This window comes from Papio anubis, chromosome 10, assembly GCF_008728515.1.
Source record: "Papio anubis isolate 15944 chromosome 10, Panubis1.0, whole genome shotgun sequence".
NCBI lineage: Eukaryota > Metazoa > Chordata > Mammalia > Primates > Cercopithecidae > Papio > Papio anubis.
The window spans coordinates 42,149,438-42,168,180 of NC_044985.1; the positions used below are offsets into that span (position 1 = coordinate 42,149,438).

Below are 18,743 nucleotides of genomic sequence, written 5' to 3' on the forward strand. Positions count from 1 at the left end.
CAATCCCACTACTGATCAGCACAGGAGTTTTGACCTGCTGTTTCCCACTCCCCTCTTCTGAGGCAACCTGGTGGTCCCTTCCTCCCAGGAGGTCACCATAGTGATGCATAACGGTACAGACACCTGATCAGCATAGTGCACTATCGCCCAGAACTCCTGAACTCCAGGGATCCTCCTGCCTCAGCCACCTGAGTAGCTGGGTCTACATGCATGCAACATTGTGTCTGGCTATGTTTATGTTTTCAAGAAGTTGCTAAAGGACTCCAAAAAGTGTGTATACCATTACACATTTAGCAATTTATGAGAGTTGCAGTTTTTTCACATCTTTGTCATCACTGTGTATTGTCAATTTTTGGCTTATATCCATTTTACTGGTAGTGTACTGGTATCATATTGTGGTTATAATTTGCATTTCCCTAATGATTAATAGTTGAACATCTTTTCATGTGCTTATTAATCATTCATATGCCTTTTCAGTGAAATCTCTATTAAAACATTTTATTTTTAATTGAATTTCTTATCTTATTTTTGACATTTAGCATGCTTTATATATTCTAGATACAAGACCTTTATCAGATATTTGACCTAGGAATTTTTTCACAGGCTGCTATTTGTCTTTTCACTTTCTTACTTGTATCTTTTAGAGAGCAAAACTTTTCATTTTTATAAAATGCGATTTATCAATTTCTTCTTTAATGGATCACAATTTTGGTGTTGTATCTAAGAAACCTTTCCAAAAGCAAGGTTGCAGAGATTTTCTACTGTTTTTAGATATAATTTTAGCTCTTACATGTAGGTCTGTGATATATATTAATTTTTTTCTGCATGGTGTGAGGTAAGAAATTAAGTTCAGTATTTTGCATACGAATATGCAATTATTCCAGTAGTATTTCTTTAAAAAAAGCATCCCTTTCACTATTGCTCTGCTTTGTCATCTTTGCTGAAAACCAACTGATTGTAAATACATTAATTTCTGTACCCTCTATTTCATTGATCTAAGTGTCTATCATTATGCCAATATTACATACATTCTATTATTATAGCTTTATAAGTTTTGAAATTAGTATTGTAATAACTCTTAACCTTTTTTTACAAGATTGTTTTTGATATGTATTTCCGTTTTATTTTATTTTTTTTATTTATTGTTGAGATGGGGTCTCATTCTGTTATCCAGGCTGGAGTTTAGTGGTGTGATCACAGCTCACTGCAGCCTTGACTTCCTGGGCTCCAGCCATCCTCCTACCTCAGGCTCTTGAGGAGCTGGGACCACAGGTGTGAGCCACCATGCCTGGCTTATTTTTGTATTTTTGGTAGAGATGGGTTTTTGCCATGTTACCCAGGCTGGTCTTCAACTCCTGAGCTCAAGCAATCCACCCCCTCGGCCTCCCAAAGTGCTGGGATTACATGCTTGAGTCACTGCACCCGGCCTGTATTTCCATTTTAAAATTGACTTCTCAATTCCTATAAAAATGCTTGCTAAGATATTGATAGAGATGACATTTAATCTATAGATCAAAGGTCTTATGCTTGTTTTTTAAAATTTATTCTTAAATATTGTCTTCTTTCTCATGTTATTGTAAGTGGAACTGTTTCTTTTTGTTTTTTTTTTTTTCTTTTTTTTCCGATATGGAGTCTTGCTCTGTCATCCACGCTGGAGTGCAGTGGTACAATCTTGGCTCACTGCAACCTCCGCCTCCCAGGTTCAAGCTATTCTCCAGCCTCAGCCTCTTGAGTAGCTGGGATTACAGGTGCCCGCCACCACACCACACACACACACAAAAATAATTTTTGTATTTTTAGTAGAGACAGTGTTTCACCATGTTGGCCAGGCTGCTCTCGAACTTCTGACCTCTTGATCCGTCCACCTCAGCCTCCCAAAGTGCTGGGATTATAGGCGTGAGCCACCACGCCCAGCTGCAACTGTCTTTTAAAATTCATTTTCAGATTCCTAGTTCCTAGCATATAAAAATATAACTGACTTCTATATATTGATCTTGTATTTTGTGACCTTGTTAAATTCATTTATTAGGTCCTAGTAGGATTTTTTATGTATAAGACCGAGTAATCTGTAAATAAAGATATCTTTAATTTTTCCTTTTCAATCAATATGCCTTTGATTTATTTTTCTTTCCTTGTTACACTAGCTAGAATCTCCAGTAAAATGTTGACTGAAAGAATTGAGAATGGACATCCTTATGTATTCTCCCATTCAAGTACTAATGAGCTCTGTCCCTTCTTGCCCTCCTTGGTTTCTTTTTTTTTTTTTCCGAGACAGAGTCTCACTCTGTCACCCAGGCTGGTATGCAGTGGCAGGATCTCAGCTCACTGTAGGCCCCACCTCCCAGGTTCAAGCAATTCTCCCTACCTCCGCCTCTTGAGTAGCTGGCACTATAGGCACCCACCACCATGCCAAGCTAATTTTTGTATTTTTAGTAGAGATGGCATTTTGCCATGTTGGCCAGGCTGGTCTTGAACTCCTGACCTGAGGTGATCTGCCCACCTTGGCCTCCCAAAGTGCTGGGATTATAGACATGAGCCACCATGCCCGGCCCCTCCCTACTTTCTGAAATCAGACATAAGGTATGTTCAAGGTGGCATGGCCATATTTTTTATTCTCAGAAGGAAAGCACAGAGTCTTTCACCATAAACATGTTGTTATCTGTTGGTATTCATAGATGCACTTTATCACACTGACAAAGTTCCCTTCTACTGTTAGTATGCTGAGCATTTTACCATAAATCAGTGTTGGATCTTGTCAATTGCTTTTTCTGGCACATATTGTCATCTTCATCTTTTTTGTATTTTAAAAATTTACTAAACTACAGAAAAATGTGAAAGTTCCTGACAAGATGATGCATTAGTAGGTACTGTTGTCTTGCTGTGCTGATCCAACCCCAAAGATGTGCAGAAAACAAAAACAACAAACAGTGGCCCAGGGATGTAAAGCGCCAGGCATTATGGCTGAAGGAGAGGGCAGATATTTTTTGAATGATTTATTTTCTCTCCGCTACTGCTCTAATAAGCTTCTTTCTACCTCTATGAAGCAGACAAAAGAGCTCTGAAGTTAGGAAAATAATGAGGTCATATTTTCTGAGGTTTTATTTTAGAAGAACTTCAGATCTAGCGTTTTACAACAGCCCTCTACTGTGGTGATCATTTGATGACCCAGTGTTAGCACTGAGTAAGAGCTGCTTTCCAACTGGAGATGATGGGTGACTTGCCAGGTGCCCTGCATCTGTCTGACAACCTTCTTTTACTTTGAGTTTTGCACAAAGCTGCTGGCTGTATGGGACCTGTCAGTAATTAGCACACTTCCAACACAGGTCCACTTATGGTAAGTGTCACCTTCATTTTGAAGAACAGTTTTGCTACATATAGAATTCTTGATTGACAGGTTTTTTCTTTCAGCATTTTGAATATATCCTTTTACCACCCTCTAGTATCTTTTGTTTCTAATGAGAGGTCAGCTGTTAATTTTACTGTGATTCCCTTGTGTAAAATGAGTTGTTATTTTCTTGCTGCCTCAAAATTTTCTTGTTTTTGTCTTTCAGCAGGCTAAGATGTATCTAGTTGTGCCTCTCTTTATGTTTATTCTACTTGGTGTTTGCTGAGTGTCTTTGATGTGTGCATTAAGATTTTAAACAGATTTGGGAAGTTTTAGGACATTGTTTCTTCAAATATTTTTTCTATACCCTTCCATCCCTCCTTTCCTTCTGGGGCTCCCAGCATAAATTGGTATACTTTGATTCTGTCCCACAAGTCCCAAAAGCTTTGTTCATTTTTCTTCAGTCTTTCTTCTATTCTTTAGGTTGGATATTTTCTATTAGTCTGTCTTCAAGTTCACTGATTCCTTGTTCTGCCATCACAAATTTGCTATGGAACCCATACAGTAGATTTTTAAATTGTTGTTATATTTTTCAACTCTAAAATTTTTTGTTTCTTTTTCATAGTTTATATTTCTCTATTTAGAGTCCATATTTGTTGAGTCATTTCATCTTTAAGTTTTAAAACATACTTATACTAGTTGTTTTGAATTAGTTGTATACTAAATCCAACAAGCCACTTAGAGCATCTAATGGCTGATGATTTTCCTGAATTTCAGTCATACTTTCCTGTTTTTATGCAGGTCTCATAATTTTTGCTGATAATTCAGTATTTTAAATAAAATAGTGTAGCAATTTTGGATGACATCTGATTTTCCTCCTGAGAAATTTTTAAATTGCTGGAACTTAAACATCAGAATCTATTTCTTCTGCATTGTAAAACTACTGATGTCTCTAATAAATTATTTTCCAGCCTGATTCCTAAAATGTATAATAGAAATACAAGTTCCAATATTTTCTTCCCATACCAATGATGTGGCAAAATGATTCTGAAAAAACAATTATATCACTATAATTGAAACCCTGAAAAAATTATATCACTAATTTTCTCAAAGTCCTTCTCTTATCTCCAACTTGAAAGGATGAGAACAGAGAACTGAGGAACACAGGGCTTTGATATGGGAGAGTAGGGGGTAGAAACACCACACTAAAAAAAATTCTTTTGCCTAACTCAGGTTGGCAGTAATTTGATTCTAGATAGATAATTCATTTTCTATTATTTGTTTATTTAAAAAAAACCTTTAGGGTGTTACTCTTCATAGTTCAACAAGTCGTAATACCTGTTTTCTTTCATTGTAAAATATTTGCATAATTTGTAAATGAAGCCTTGGATGGCAAGGAACAGGGACTCACTAAAGGCAAACAAGGAAAACAATGGAGTAGGGATGATCACAGGAAACAAAAATCTCACAAAACAAAAAGGAAATGAAGTTTATTTAAGTATGACCTTATGAGGAGAATAGTGAAAGGAAGGAAAAACACTTTTCCTCTATCCTCCTAGGTTCAATGTCTGAGAATGAAACTGATAAAAGACAGACTGACAAGAGAAAAAACATTTAATTACATATGTACACAAAAGCTTCACAAAGAAATGTGACTCAGGAGGCAATTAGAATTTTTGGCCGATATCGTCTTAACAGAAGTGATAAAGTGTGAAGAGGCTACACAAAGGAAAGGGGGTATGGGGCTTCCTGTGGAGAACAGAGTTGAGGGGGGAAGTTATGGAAAGGTGCTAGGAAACATATAAGTAAGGGTTGTCTATTAAGGTGTGTTATGTGCATAAGTGTCCTCTCCAGTAATAAGAGTCATTTCCAAGTAGATCCTTTCCTGGTAGTAGAGAGGGAGACAACTTTACAAATAGAAAGTAATGGCCTACTTTTAGACAGAAAAGCAGAAGGGAAAGAGTTTTTCTTGCATCTGCTATTTCTCAATTGCTTTCAGCTCAAAATATTCCTTATGCCAAAATGGCACATTTTGGGGTAGGCATATTGTTGTCCCATCAATAGGAACCCAGAAAACATCAGGACCAAGACAGTGCTCTCTCCGGTTCACTTGTCCTCTCAATTTCAAATTCCCTGGGAAATAATCTGATTGGCATAATTACCAGTTAGGGGGCAATGGGTTGGCTGCATGGGTCAGGTCTCCACAGGGGCCGATGCCATGCCAGGTGCATTGTTATGAGGTGTGCAGGGCTGCCTCCTTCAAGGGCTGTGGATATACGTACTAGGAAGCATGACTATTACACATACCAGATGTTTGATGCCATTCTGATTTTATGAAGTTGTTAAAATCTCATGACCCCACTGTTTTCCAGGAGACAGAACAACCTAGAAGTTTCCTACACCAAAAAAAAAGTAACCCTTGTTTAACTTGCTTCGCAAAGCTGAGTTTCAAAATCTCTATTCTGCTCTATCATACTTTATCTGATTTTTCCGCACTGAACAGCTAATCCCAACTTTTCCTGATTCTCTCCCAACATCCTGATTCCAATTTTTTATTATTCAAAGTCAAGATCTTCCAAGAACTAAACAAAGGACTACCAAATATTGGCTTTTCTTAGTGTGGGAGGTGTTTCAGTAGTTTAAGGCAGTGAGGGACACAGTCATGACCACGATGTGGATCCTATCTGTCAGGGGAAAAGGCTCACACAAAAATAACCACAACATGGGACAGAGTATCAAGGGCCACAATACAGTAAGAAAGAACTCACCCTCTCAAGAATAGGGAGGGCCAGAAAATTTTCAGAAAGTTTTTACAGGTAATTATTAGGCAGAGTCATGGGAGGATTTGCATAATATATTCAGAGGATGGGGATGGGGTGGGGCTCAGCCAATCCTGAAACCACCATAGCCACCTGAGCAGAACTATTATTAAGCCCCAGCAACCCTTCTCAGGACCCGCTTATTCCACCACTCTCTTTCCCTCCTTTGCCACCCACCTCTGTTTTAACATTCCTCTTTAAAAAGAAAACCCCAAAATTATCATATTGGTGTACTTTTTGAAGATTTTATCTTTACCTCCCCCACTCCTCCATAGACATCCAGATATGACAAGAGACTCAGTGTTCCTGCTTCCTCCTATTCCTTGCTGCCTCTGCTATGCTTCTTAGGGAATTTACCACTAATTTTTATGGGATAATACAAAAATAATAAACATTGGAAAGTTACAAAGTTTTCATAATCTTAAAAGTTTCAGGTTGACTTCTTTCTGAGCTGGTAATTGAAAAGTTCTTCGAATTTCTGCTGTTTACTTTTGTTCTTGAGGGTGGAGTCACCAAACCTCTTACTATTCTAACCTTGCCCTGGGCCCCAGTGTCAGCCTGAGCACAGGCCCTCTTCCCACCCCTACTTCCCAGCACTTTTCCCAAGGTGGCCAGGCTAGCAGTTTAAATCATCCTCTTCTCAAGCTGGTCATTTGCATTTCTGTGGATCCTCAGGGTAGGCGACAATGGTTTCATTCCTTTACTGGAAATCTGGAATTGGGCCATTGCAGCTTGGAGGCAAGGACATTTTTGTAGGAAAGAACTTAATTGGCAAAATAAGCTAGGATTTTGAGGAGAAACAGCACAATCTTCAAAATCATTTCTGTTGTATTCAAGGGCCAAAACATTGGCGACAAAGTAGAAACCTCAAGAAATTCCCTTCAGACAGTTTCTTGGTGAAAAGAAAGGCCAGTAGATAGAGATGGTGGTAGGGTAGAAGGAAGGTGGTTTTACCAAAAGCCAGATGTTTGGAAGACTTAGGAAAAATCTTTGGAGGAGAGGGTGTAACACATCATGTAAGAGATAAATTATAATCAATAGAGCAAAATCCTGGTAGAGAGAAGATGGCTCATGTTTAGGAGCATAAGTGGAGTATGAGCTTTGAAGAGAAATGTGGACACCCCTTCTCAGCCATGACTGAAGGAGGTGCAGATGTGTGAAAACTAGGACTGGGTTTTAGGAAAGTTAAGTTGAGGAACCTCATGGTGGATCTTTCAGTAGAGTACGAGGCAAGATCATTTGCAGAAGTGGAGGAAAACCACGTAAAGTGAGGGCTTGAGGAAAGCAAACATAGGACAGGTTTGGAAGTGGCCTGGATAATGTTCTTGGATAAGTTCCAGATAATCATCCTCCTGCTGAGGAAAGGAATTGAGAATCAGTGAAGACACAGCCAAGTCTGAATAGCATGAACTTTGAGTGGAATGAAGTGATTCTTTAACACTATATAGCAATCCTTAGTAGCTCAAGAGCAAGTTCAAAAGAAACCTTTCAACTAAATACAAAAATAAAAAAATTAATGTTGAGTGGCAACTTATTTCAGAGGACATTATTCATCGTGGATTTTAGAAACATTTTAATTATGACAAACACAAAATTTACAATATCAAAATAGTCAGAGAAAAAACACACACAAAAAAAGATTATTGGAGTAATAATAAGCTTTTTTTTCTTCTTTCTATGCTAGCCTAAGGCAAGAGAAAAGGAAAGACCCATTTTTTCTTCCCATTAGACACATCTTCCATTCATTTGATATTATTCAAATTTTTTTTAAAAAAGCAAAATCATTGGTATATTTTCATTGAACATGTGTCTTATATAACAATTTATGGTTTACTTTTTCTATTCTATAAACAAAAACACATACTAAAAAGCCAGAAGAAGTTAAAAACAGCCTATTTCCATGATGGCCAGCCATGGCACAGCACTTCCTGGCCCCTGCAGATCCCTTCCCAATTCTGAAAATATTTAGGGGGAACATTCACATGTTCACCTGTTTTTTACTACAAATGTGGAGTGGGTTTTTTTTTCCAATCAAGGCACCATATTAACATTTCTTAGGTTACATCTTTGTAATCTTCAAATATAGTAAGATAAAAACCGGTAGCAAAGTGTATCACCCAACTTAAAATTCAGAATACTGAGACATATGCAGCTTGCACACACATTAATCTGTTTCTCTCAACAAAATATTTGTAATTTCCAAAATCCTATCAGCTTTTTCACACAATATGGTCCCTCCAATTTGAGGGGCAGTAATGTAAACATAGTCTCCTTACTAAAGAGATTAGTCTAAAAAAAGTAAAATCACCAAAAGAAAGAATGTAAGAATATCAGTGGCTATAAGCTAGAGCAATATCATGTTTTAAAGCCTTATATGTTCATGAAATCTCACTTTAAGAAGGTGATATCTAAATACAAAATATATTGACAAAACAATTAGTATTGACAAACTAGCACAAAATGATTTTAAATGAAAGTAGAAGACATTATTAAAGCTGAAGATTTTTGTGTGTACTGATTTCATGCCTCAGGTTATTTCCATATCAAATTTAAAGAGATACTGGAAAATAGAAAACAAAATCCATCAACTGTAATCCATTTCCCTTACTCTTTTGTGAAATCATCGGAAGGCGTGAAGCACCGTTTCTATTTCCTCTATCTTTATCAAGCCTGTGACCTCTCAAGCGAAAGAACATGCACCTGTCAAGCTCATCGTGCAGGATGTACACACAGATGTGTTTAATAAATATCTGCCCACAGGGAGATTAGAGGTTTGCTTTGAGAATCAGGGAACAGGCTAGCTCATGTGTTGACGCTTTGGCATCTATCATACAATCCGCCACCTTGTTTCCTTACCAAAATAACCTCAAAGGAAATCCTCTTTGAGTCTTCTTTGAGAAGGGCTGTAAGTTTGAAGACCCAAAACGTTGAGGCAAGATCCACCTCAGGGAAGGGGGAGTGGCTGGGGAGAACAGCGTAAGTAGGATTTAGGTGGCTCAGTGACGTCAGGAGGAAGCAGCGATGGAAGGGATGGGGTGCAGACTCACCTGGAGAAGCAGAAGCTGCACACATGTCAAAGGTCAAAGGGCATAGCCTCAGGGACTCCCCAAACGCAGGAAAAGTGAAACGCCCATTCCTGGGCTCTCACCGTCAGGGGTACGTCTAAGGGCTCAGCTGTTCCTACCTTTGATACCAGGGACAAACCCTACCAGGCACAGTTGGGGTTGGCAGTAAGGCAAAGGAAAACCTGCCCCAGATTTCAGAGCCAGCGCTGGGGAATCTCCCTGTCCTCTCCGCCACCCCCTCCCCCGCCCGAGACCTAAGACACCTTCAGCCTCACACCCACCTTCTCCAGGCCCTCTTGCGCTGAACAGCATCGGTCTCTATGGCGACCTGAAACCGCAGCTCCCATTGGCCCGTTCAATATGAGGGCCGGGCCAATGGGGAGGGCCAGCCCTCTCCTTCCCGCCAATGGGGTGGCGGGAGCTGGCCCGGGGACGGCGGCGTGCTGACGTTCCCGGGAGCCCGGGGCTGGCCGGGCGGGAGGGCTGGCGGCCGGGCGGGCGGCGGCGGCGGCCTCTGGGCAGTAGAGGGGGCTCCGGGGCTGAGTCCGCGTCGACGCCGGCCGCGGAGGCGGCACCATGGGCAAGGGGTAGAGGGGCAAGTTGGCCACCGCCGCCGCCGGGGGTGGTGGGAGAGCCGCTCCGGGGGAGGGGGCGGGTGGGGGAGGGAGGGGCGGGCAGCCGCGCGGCCGCGGCACTTTTTTAATTTTTGCGGGTGCCGCAGCGGCGACCCCTCGGCGCCGATGTCCCTGATCCCTGGAGCGACGACGGCCGCAGCCTAAGCTGGAAAGTAAGTGTGTGGGCTCGCGGGAGGGCGCGGAGACTCCTGCCCACGAGACCCTCGGCCCTCGCCCCGAACACGCGCCGGGGCCGGGACCTGCGCACCGGAGGCTGGGGGCCTCCCTCCCGCTGCCCGGTCCCCGCGCCTGGCGGCCGCCGCGGCTTTCCTGCCCCGCCTCGTGTTCCTGCCCGCACTCGCCTGCTGCTCCCCTCCCCCCGGCAGGCGCACAAGTTTCACCCTCCATTTGCTTTTCCCGGCGATTCCTCTCCCTGGTCTCCCGTACGCGCAGCGCACGACCTCTGCCTACGCTGGGCTGTGTGGATCAGGAGCCCCCAGCCCCGAACTTGAGCGCCGCGCTGAGCCTTGCTGGACGCCCTCGCGGCGGCTTCCCCGCTGCCTGCCGCCCCGCGGCCCCTGCGCCCCCGACACCACAGGACGCCCGTCCTCCTCAGCCCTCGGGGCTGGCTGGCTGTCGTTGCAGCCCCAGATCCTGCACCTTGGCCCCCTCCCCGTCTTCCCACGCCCCTGCTGCCCGCGCGGTCTTGCGTTTGTCCCCGAAGTCCTGCACTCCTTGCCGGTCCTGCCCACCCCCTCTGCCCAGTGCGCCCCTCTCTACTGGCCGCGGATCCTCACGCTCCACCCCTCCCGGCTTCCCAGCCCGGAGCCTCGCCGCTGCCCTCCTGCGCCGCCGCTTCCTCCTCTCCCTGCCAGGAGTTGAAGCGGAGCTGCAGCACCTCCCTGGCGGATCTGGTATCCCCCCCACCGGCTGCTGAGGCTGCCGGCCCTCTCCCCTGGACCGCCACCCAGAGAGCGAGCGGCGGGGCCGGGATTTGGCTGCGTGTTGGCTGAGTGCGACACACCGCGAGCGCGGGCAGTGGAGGCGCCGCGGCGGCCGTGGCCGCTCGGGGCGCAGCGGTAGTCAGGTGTGTGTGTACAGCGGCGGACGCGCGCTGCTGGCTCCTGGGCTGGCGACAGATTGTGCAGGAATGCGAGGAATGCACCAGGGGCAGAGTCCACACAGCCCGCCGCGGCTGCACTAGCGCCTTCCCTCCCCAGCTCTCGCCGCGCAGCCAGAGGTCACCGGAGCATCTTCGGAGCTGGTGAGCCTCATTCCTCTCCTCTTCTCCCATTGCTTCCCTCCATGCGGCAGAGGGGAAGCGCGGTAATTCTTTGGGGCTCCAGCTAGCATTTCGTCTGGGTTTTTGCTTCATTGGTCTTCAGGACCGTGAATTTGGGGCCAATGACTCTGTAGCCAAGGTTATTGATCATTGCACAAGGCTGTTTGCAAGTTTGGTGTGCAAGGTTTGGATAGTGCCTGGTTTTTACCAGGGTTTTCTGAAAACCAGCAGGAACAGGGGACCTGAAGGTTCTTAGAGTAATGAGCTTGGGGCCAACATATTTTAGCTTTATCAAAAAAATGCCTGTTAGTGCTTATGGACGGGCATGTACTGCAAGAGAGATCTTGAATGCATCACTTTGGTATCCTAAGAAGTGTAATTTTTTCCCTCGTCATACTGGGCTGTGTTTAGACCTCGTATAATACATAATGAATAGAAACAGAGAAGCACTGTTTGGTCAGCGATGGGACAGATAGAACTGTCTGGTACAGTTAAATTCGGGGCGTGTCAGTTACCATTGAACTGACACGGGGACACCACAATCAGGTATATTTCAAGATGTTATTTATTAGTGGAGGTCTCAGTTCTTTGTTACTGAGTTTGACTGAAAAAAAAAATGCTGCCCTACAACTTTTAAAGAACGGTAATTATTTACGTGTAAAATCAATGATGGTCAGTATGCATTTTTGGTCAAATTTTGTTTTCCTTAATACGGGAGAGCAAAATTTTGACAGAAAATGGTTCGCGAGAATTGAGCTTAGATTCTTTTTATTTTAAAAGAGAAACTAGAAGAATGCTTGTCTTCTTGAATGCAGTATATTGCTGTGAGAGTATCTTCGTTTTGGTGCCTGTAAAACAGTTATGGAAAATAGCAACATGAAAACGAGAACAACTAATGTCTGAAATAAGTGTTTTCGGTTGTTGAAAAGCATCGTATGTGTGTTTTTATTTGACACAATTTGCTTGGAAGGTTGCATTTATGACAAACCTCTTTGCACCTGGTTATTTTATGTCAGATTCAGTAAAATAATAAGTCAGTTGTCTGACCAATCAGCTTTCTTCCAACACCTACTTTGTGTAGATCAAGGACATCGAAAACTATCAAATAGGAGCCTTTAGTTAAGGACTCAACAGAAAGGAAAAAAAAATAGAAAAAAAATATTTTGCACTCAGAAAGATTTATCTTTTGGTTGCTACGTTGTTTTTCAGCTGTGTGCATAATCAGTGAATCTTCTAATTTAGAGGTTTAATTTGTGTCCAGTAACACTATGGAGGATATTGGGAGGTGTTTGTAAATGCTAACAGGAAACTTTTATTATGTAACAATATCACATTACAGCAGAGTTTAACCCATGCTTAACCCGTGCTTATTTGACTTGATGTCAAGATGAGGAAGTAAAAGCAAATTTAGTTTCCCTGCTGCATTAGAAATTGAAAACCCTCTTCAGATGTATGGATCTCTCTCTCTCACACACACACACACACACAATTGGCTGTGCAAATAGTTTTGCCTGCTTCAGGTAAAGGTAACCTTTCGGTTAGAAATGCTTTCTATTTGTTACAGATATTTGAAGAGAGGAAGTTTTTCAACTAGTGGTCCTACACAATTGAAAATAACCGAAATCATATTTTGACCAAAGTACATTCCCTCCCCACCCCCTACTATTATGTAAGGAGAGGGTGCTGCATCTGGCGTCTTATATATTATACTGAAGAGTCTAAGTTGGAGAAGTGAAGTATCCAGTTATTTTAATTTTTACCTGTATTGTTTTTGGAGGGAGGTAAGGGAGCAGAGAGTATTGATGGAAAACAAGGGAAGAAGAAACTAGGGGCAGCTAGTATTCAACCAGAAAGTAAAATTACATACTTTATTGCAACAATAACGCATTTATAAGCTAAATAAATCAAATCTAATTTTGTGACTAGTTCTGACATAATATGAATTTAAAGAAACTACTATCAAATTCAGTTTAATAAAAACTTTAGCACTTGTATGACCTTGAGTATTTGTATTAGGTTTAAATCAGAATCGCAGTTTTCTTCCTTTTCTTGTAAATAGGCAAAGTAAATTTAATGTAAAAATTTGAAACTCACTTTAATTTTTAAAGATGCAATTATTGCCAATTTTTGACCTGAGTAATTTCCATGCTGTTACTCAGGGATCAATTTAAATAATATTCATACCCTGGATGATGCCAACCATCAGGTAAGTCTAGCCTCTTACCTGACTCTTTTGAAGTATTAAGGCATTTCGAGAATGCTCTGTAATCGAATGTGTTTTTTTTCTATTTCAATTGAGCAGTAATTCCCTACCTTGCTTAATTCTAAAATGAACATCGTATCTTCATTCTTAAATGGAAGGTAAAATAGAGGTTATTATAGGGTTATTTTAGGGCATAAATGCCTATGGACTTGCACGTCAGTTTGGGAAGTTTGCCTTCACCCCTTCAAGTGTATAGGGAGATAAGTACTCCTTCAATGTGTGAAATGATTCTGTAGTGCCCATCCTGCACTAAAGGGGAAGAAGAATCTGAAACATAACACCAGTGGACTAGGTATGTTTGGAGAATTAAATAACTGTTTCACAGCCAGACAGTACTACAGACAACTGCAAATAGAGAAAAGAAGGAAAACTTTTAAGATACATGGATGTAAGCTTTCTTTCTTACATCAGTGGAAGTGATGATAGCAGTCAGCAGGTCAGTTCGATGCTCAGTGATAAGAAATAACAGGGTTATTTCAGGGTAAGGTAATCAGGCCCTGAATTGCCAAGAACGTACTTGCTGGTTTCAGTTCAGAAGCTGCACAACATTCAAATATTTCTTACATTGTCACTTTAATAATTCAGTGGAATTATCTTAATTTAGTGTGCTATGTTACCATTACTAAATTGGGGATGTTACATGATGGTGATCTTCAGTTAAACTCAGGAATGTTGCAGACATTTTCTTCATCACTGACCTGTTGTTTTTTCCTTTTCATAATTCAGATTTATTTAATATACCAATAAATGTTGGCTATATCACTGATCATTTTATTATTCAGAATCTTCATAACATTATAGTTTATTATGACTCATATATAATGATTCATTGCAGCTGAAAAAATGTCGTTAGGGATTGTATTGTGAGATATTATTACTATTAAATATATAAATTAAAATATAGAAGTGTCTGAGTTATTGTAAGTCATGTGATTGCAAAGCATTTTTCCTGAATGGAATAATGCCTGGTGGTTGGGTGGGTGCCAGTCCAGGTAGCTAGATATAGAATGATACAGTCCTCACAAAATCCAGAACTCACAATGTAGGGTAGGGAGAAAGGGGGCCAGGGGAAGCACCTTTCTTTGACATCCGAGGCATGTTTGACTTCTATAGTTTCCTCTCCACTAAATATAAATTTGGTGAGTTGCAAATATTCAATGGTGTTAGTACTGCTCTTCCTTAATCTGTGCCCCTAAACTGCCCCCACCACCCCGCCACAACACACACACACTATGCCATCACCACATCTGTCAATTTGGCAAGGCAGAGGAAGCTGCTTGTGGTCTGAGGCCATGTGCATAACCTGTAGACATTGGTGTCCTGTATTCCAGGTTGAATTTAAAACAGGTGTGGGATTTGACACAAAAATGATACTGTATATGAAAGTTAGGTAAAATGTGTATTTGAAATGAGGCTATCAGGGTACTATGCAGACTTTTGGGGCCTGGCCGGAAACTTGGAATGCAGTTTTTCATAGAAACCCACAATCGGTTTACAAATAGACTTTTGAAACACTGGCTAGGTGGTATGTGAAGTTTTGTCCCATTGCAAGCTGTGTTTTAATTGCAAGCATGAGGGAGGTAAAAAGTATCCCAAATCAGAAATTAGGAGATCTGCCATTAAACCTTATTACCTTGACAAACCATTTAACGTTTGGATGATAGTTTCCTCCTTTTAAAAATACAGTTTGGATTATATTGATCTAAGTTACATTTTAGCTCAAGATTCCTGAAGTTCACAGTGGTTTTAAAAAATTTTTCTTAAGAAAGAAAGAAAAAAAAACTTTTCCAAGCTTGAATATACTGTTCCCTCTTGTACCTCAAATCATGACAGCAAGGAAGTTGAATTTCTCTTTTGAGACTTCGAACCTTCTTCACATTCATTTTTAATTGTTTTGTTTTGTTTTAAAACGATATCATTTTGGGAAGTGAGGGTAAGGGATGAAGCACATGTTTTCAAAGTCTTGCTACCTCTACCCTAGTCCAAGATTACATATGGTAGTTTTGGCCAGGGAGAGTGCTTGAGATTTCACCTTTACATTCAGTGAGGCTCATGAAGTGTCATTAAGGTAGTGAGGTGTCATGGTTAGCAACCTTACTGTCAGGGTCCAGTTCTGGCACTGCAACTTGCTAGCTGTGTAACCTGGCAGATTGTATAAACTCTGTGGTCCTCGTTTTGCTCATCTGTAGGATGGAGTGATAAAAGTACCCACTTCGTATGGTGGTTGTGGAGATTAAATGAATTAATACATGAGAAGTGCTTACAACAGGAGCTGGCTCAGAGCCAGCACTTAATACATTTAAATCATTATTTTTACATTGTGGTGCTTTATGATGGTTTCTGCCGCATTTACCAAATGCCAGGGAAATTATTAGCTTGCTTTCTGTGTGGGTTTTGTCAAAATGATTATGGATTTCAACAGGATATTTCAGGGAAGAAATAAACTGCTGAAGAGAACCATTATGAGCTTGATAGTTTGCAGGACATTGTCTGTAAGAAAGAGAATCCAGCACAGTAATTAAGGGCCTTTTTAAGTAAGGAAGTTGTAGCTTCTTGTGGTAGGTAATACTTGGAGAGGCATTAACCACTACTAGCCAACAAGTATAGGAGAATGTATACAATTATTGCATTTGTAACCCCAGGTAGTAGTCATTTTATAAAATGTCTTTGCTAGTCAGTACATGAATAAAGCATTAGAAACTGTTGATCATTTAACACCATTTGCCCAAATGCAGCTTGTAAGTTAACTCTTTAAGCTGGCTTTTCTGTCTGAAAGTGATCACAGTTGAAAAAATAAATAAATGGATATTTGAAATCAGCAGGAGACTCCCAAATCAAGAAAGGCTAGAAAAGAGGAAGGAGATTTGGAAGATACATGATGTAAATCAACAGACAGTGGTTAAACAGATATCAAGAGGCTCTAGTTCTAGTCCTGGCTTTGCCACTGTGCAGGTGTGTGTCCCATGAGCAAGTCATTTAACTCTCGTGGGCTTTAGTTTTCTTGTCTATAAAATGAGGGAGCTGGTCCAGATGCTCTCTAGAGTCCTTCTAGTACTTACATTTCGCAACTCTTAGAACATCAAGCCATTACATTTTTTCCTCAGCAAGAATGTACTGTCTTCCCAAGGATTTATGACAATTTACCCTTTGGGATAAGGAGAGAAAATTGAAGTTGTATACTTGAAATTCTCAGCTCCTGAAAATATAAGTGTCACAGCCAGACAAACCTGTGACCCCTTTGTGGCTGAGTCAGTGGCTCCGTGTCTTGTGCGATGGTGGTGTGAAGTGCTCCAGGAGTGAGGATCCTTGGGGCTCCTCGGGGCAGAAGCTGAGCAGTGAGCTTTTGTGGAGCTGCACATCTGCAGTTTGTCACAGCCCTGCCTTCTGGGACTCATTTGTCTACAACCAGTCCCCTGTGCACACTGGAGACTTCACCTCTGATTGAGACTACATTTTCTAGAAGTTGGATAGAAACAAGAAAGGGGATTTAGGATGGTGATTAGAAGGGACTAGTCTTGTTACAGTGAGAATGACCCACTTCTTACTTGCTCAGATGGTTTGATTTGTCCTCAGAGAAGTTAAACAACTGACACAGAGTCGCTCCTCTGAAAACATTTTGTATGAATACTTTAGGTTCATAGGGAACTCACTAATCCATATCTCATAGAATATAGGTACTTTTCATTCAACTCTAATTATTACATGTAGACAATCTACCAGTGTTCAGAAATTGTGGCACATTTCATGAGGATAATTTTTTACTTGGATTTGTGCTCTTCTATAAAAAGTAATTTAAAAATTCAGTGATGAAAGTTTCTTCTAGACCCTGTTCTCTTCCTTTGTGGAGGAAAAAAAGTCCCTATAGAACTCTAGTATGTATAAATCTATAAAACAATTTTTAAAAAGTATTGAGGTTAGCTCTTCCCCTTTGCTAATGCAATAAGGACATTATTTGCAAAGGGAAGCATTAATTATACTACTATTGTATGCAGTATTAAATGAATTGTCAATGTCATGATCAAAGTAAACCCTTGAAGAACTGTCTGTTGTTCCCAGATCTTCATGAGAATTGTAAACACTCATGTAAAACAAACCATTATTTACCACTTTGCAGTAAAATGGATCATGTGTTCTGACACCTATACCCTGGGTTGAGTGGGAAACAGGGACTGTTTGATGAGTTAAAGGTAACTTTATTCCTGTATACCACTAGGGGTGCAAGTGAGGGGACTGTAGACAATTATTACTTTAGATATTTGTTGGAGTCCTACTGTGTGTAAGGTATTGTGTTTCGTTTTGCATACTTATTTAAAACCATACTACTTATTTGAAATGATTCATTTTAGTTCATTTTAACCAACATTTTTTAGTCCCCTGCTCCATATCAGACTCTGATAGGCCTTATGGCCAAAAAGATGACTTCCTCCAGGGATACTTACTGTCTGTGTTAGATTCAGTAATGGGAGTCTCAGTCTTTAAGGAATCCATGATACATTTTTCAATCTGGTTGGGAAAGATAAGACACATAAGGTAGAGAAGATTGTCCTAGAAATGTTGGTATATAAATAAACATGTAAAATTGTTTCGTAAGTATTAAGGATGAGCTATAAAATAACCAGGTTTTAGCTTATACTTCTACTTGCTTCGTTTTGTATTACATGATAAATTACTCGATTCTGGAGATAGGCATTAACCACTCTCATTAGCTTTCTTTGGGATAAGTCTGCACCAAAGATAAGTAGTGATTTCAAAACAAATTTTAATCATGAACTTGATTTATTTTGGCTGTATCTCTTGAAACACTTTACCATATAGCCTGTGTGAAATAATTAATCATAATGACAATACATTATTTACGAGAAACCATAATTTATGCCTTAAGATCTGCCATTTTATTAAGTTCTTATTTTTATTTTTCATACAGCAGTATTTTGGTTTATTGTGTTTTTTGCTTTTCTTGTATTCTCTATGTTTGTGTGTCTTTATAAGCCCAATCTTACTGTTGAAAATATTCCCTCCCATTGTTATGAATAAACAGAATGTTTTAAAATCTCTTGTGACATATGCTAGAATAAATGGTCTCACTGACTCTTGCCTTGAATCTCAGAATGATGCACTGATGGGAATTTTTCACTTACTGTCAGTTTGTCGATGACTACATAAGCAGTAAGTCTGTTTAAAAAAGGCACTGAATAAGGAATCAGAAAATCGAACTGGACTTCACAAGAACTATTAATGCTATTAGTCTGAGACTTGTGATAAACAACTCAGATGTTAAAGGTCTAATTCAGACTGTTAACAGATGAAAAATAAGTGTCAGTCTGAAATCTTTGGATAGTATATTGGCAAGTGTCAATCTTCCAAAATATGGTTTA

The 18,743-nt window shown here is 40.7% G+C and overlaps 2 protein-coding genes across 14 annotated transcripts in view; one reads left to right on the forward strand and one right to left on the reverse strand.

Annotated features, from left to right (window-relative positions):
* CCDC148 (coiled-coil domain containing 148) overlaps positions 1–9,547 on the reverse strand; it is a 278,990-nt gene extending 269,443 nt beyond the window's left edge. Inside the window, exon 1 of one of the 2 annotated variants that reach the window (XM_021923638.1) lies at positions 9,491–9,547. In XM_021923638.1, coding sequence (XP_021779330.1) covers positions 9,491–9,521 — 31 coding nt within the window. In that variant the 5' untranslated portion in view covers positions 9,522–9,547. Of the gene's footprint in view, positions 1–9,191 lie in introns of both variants that reach the window. The other variant, XM_017946545.1, reaches the window with a different exon arrangement.
* Positions 9,548–9,682: 135 nt separating this feature from the next.
* The window catches only part of PKP4 (plakophilin 4), a 228,450-nt gene continuing 219,389 nt past the window's right edge, over positions 9,683–18,743 (forward strand). For 8 of the 12 annotated variants that reach the window (XM_031651271.1, XM_031651277.1, XM_031651275.1 and 5 more), the window contains exon 1: positions 9,683–9,996. The gene's annotated coding sequence lies outside the window, so the exon portion shown is untranslated. Of the gene's footprint in view, positions 9,997–10,963; positions 11,088–18,743 lie in introns of those variants that run through there. The other 4 variants (XM_031651279.1, XM_031651280.1, XM_017946546.3 and 1 more) reach the window with 4 other exon arrangements.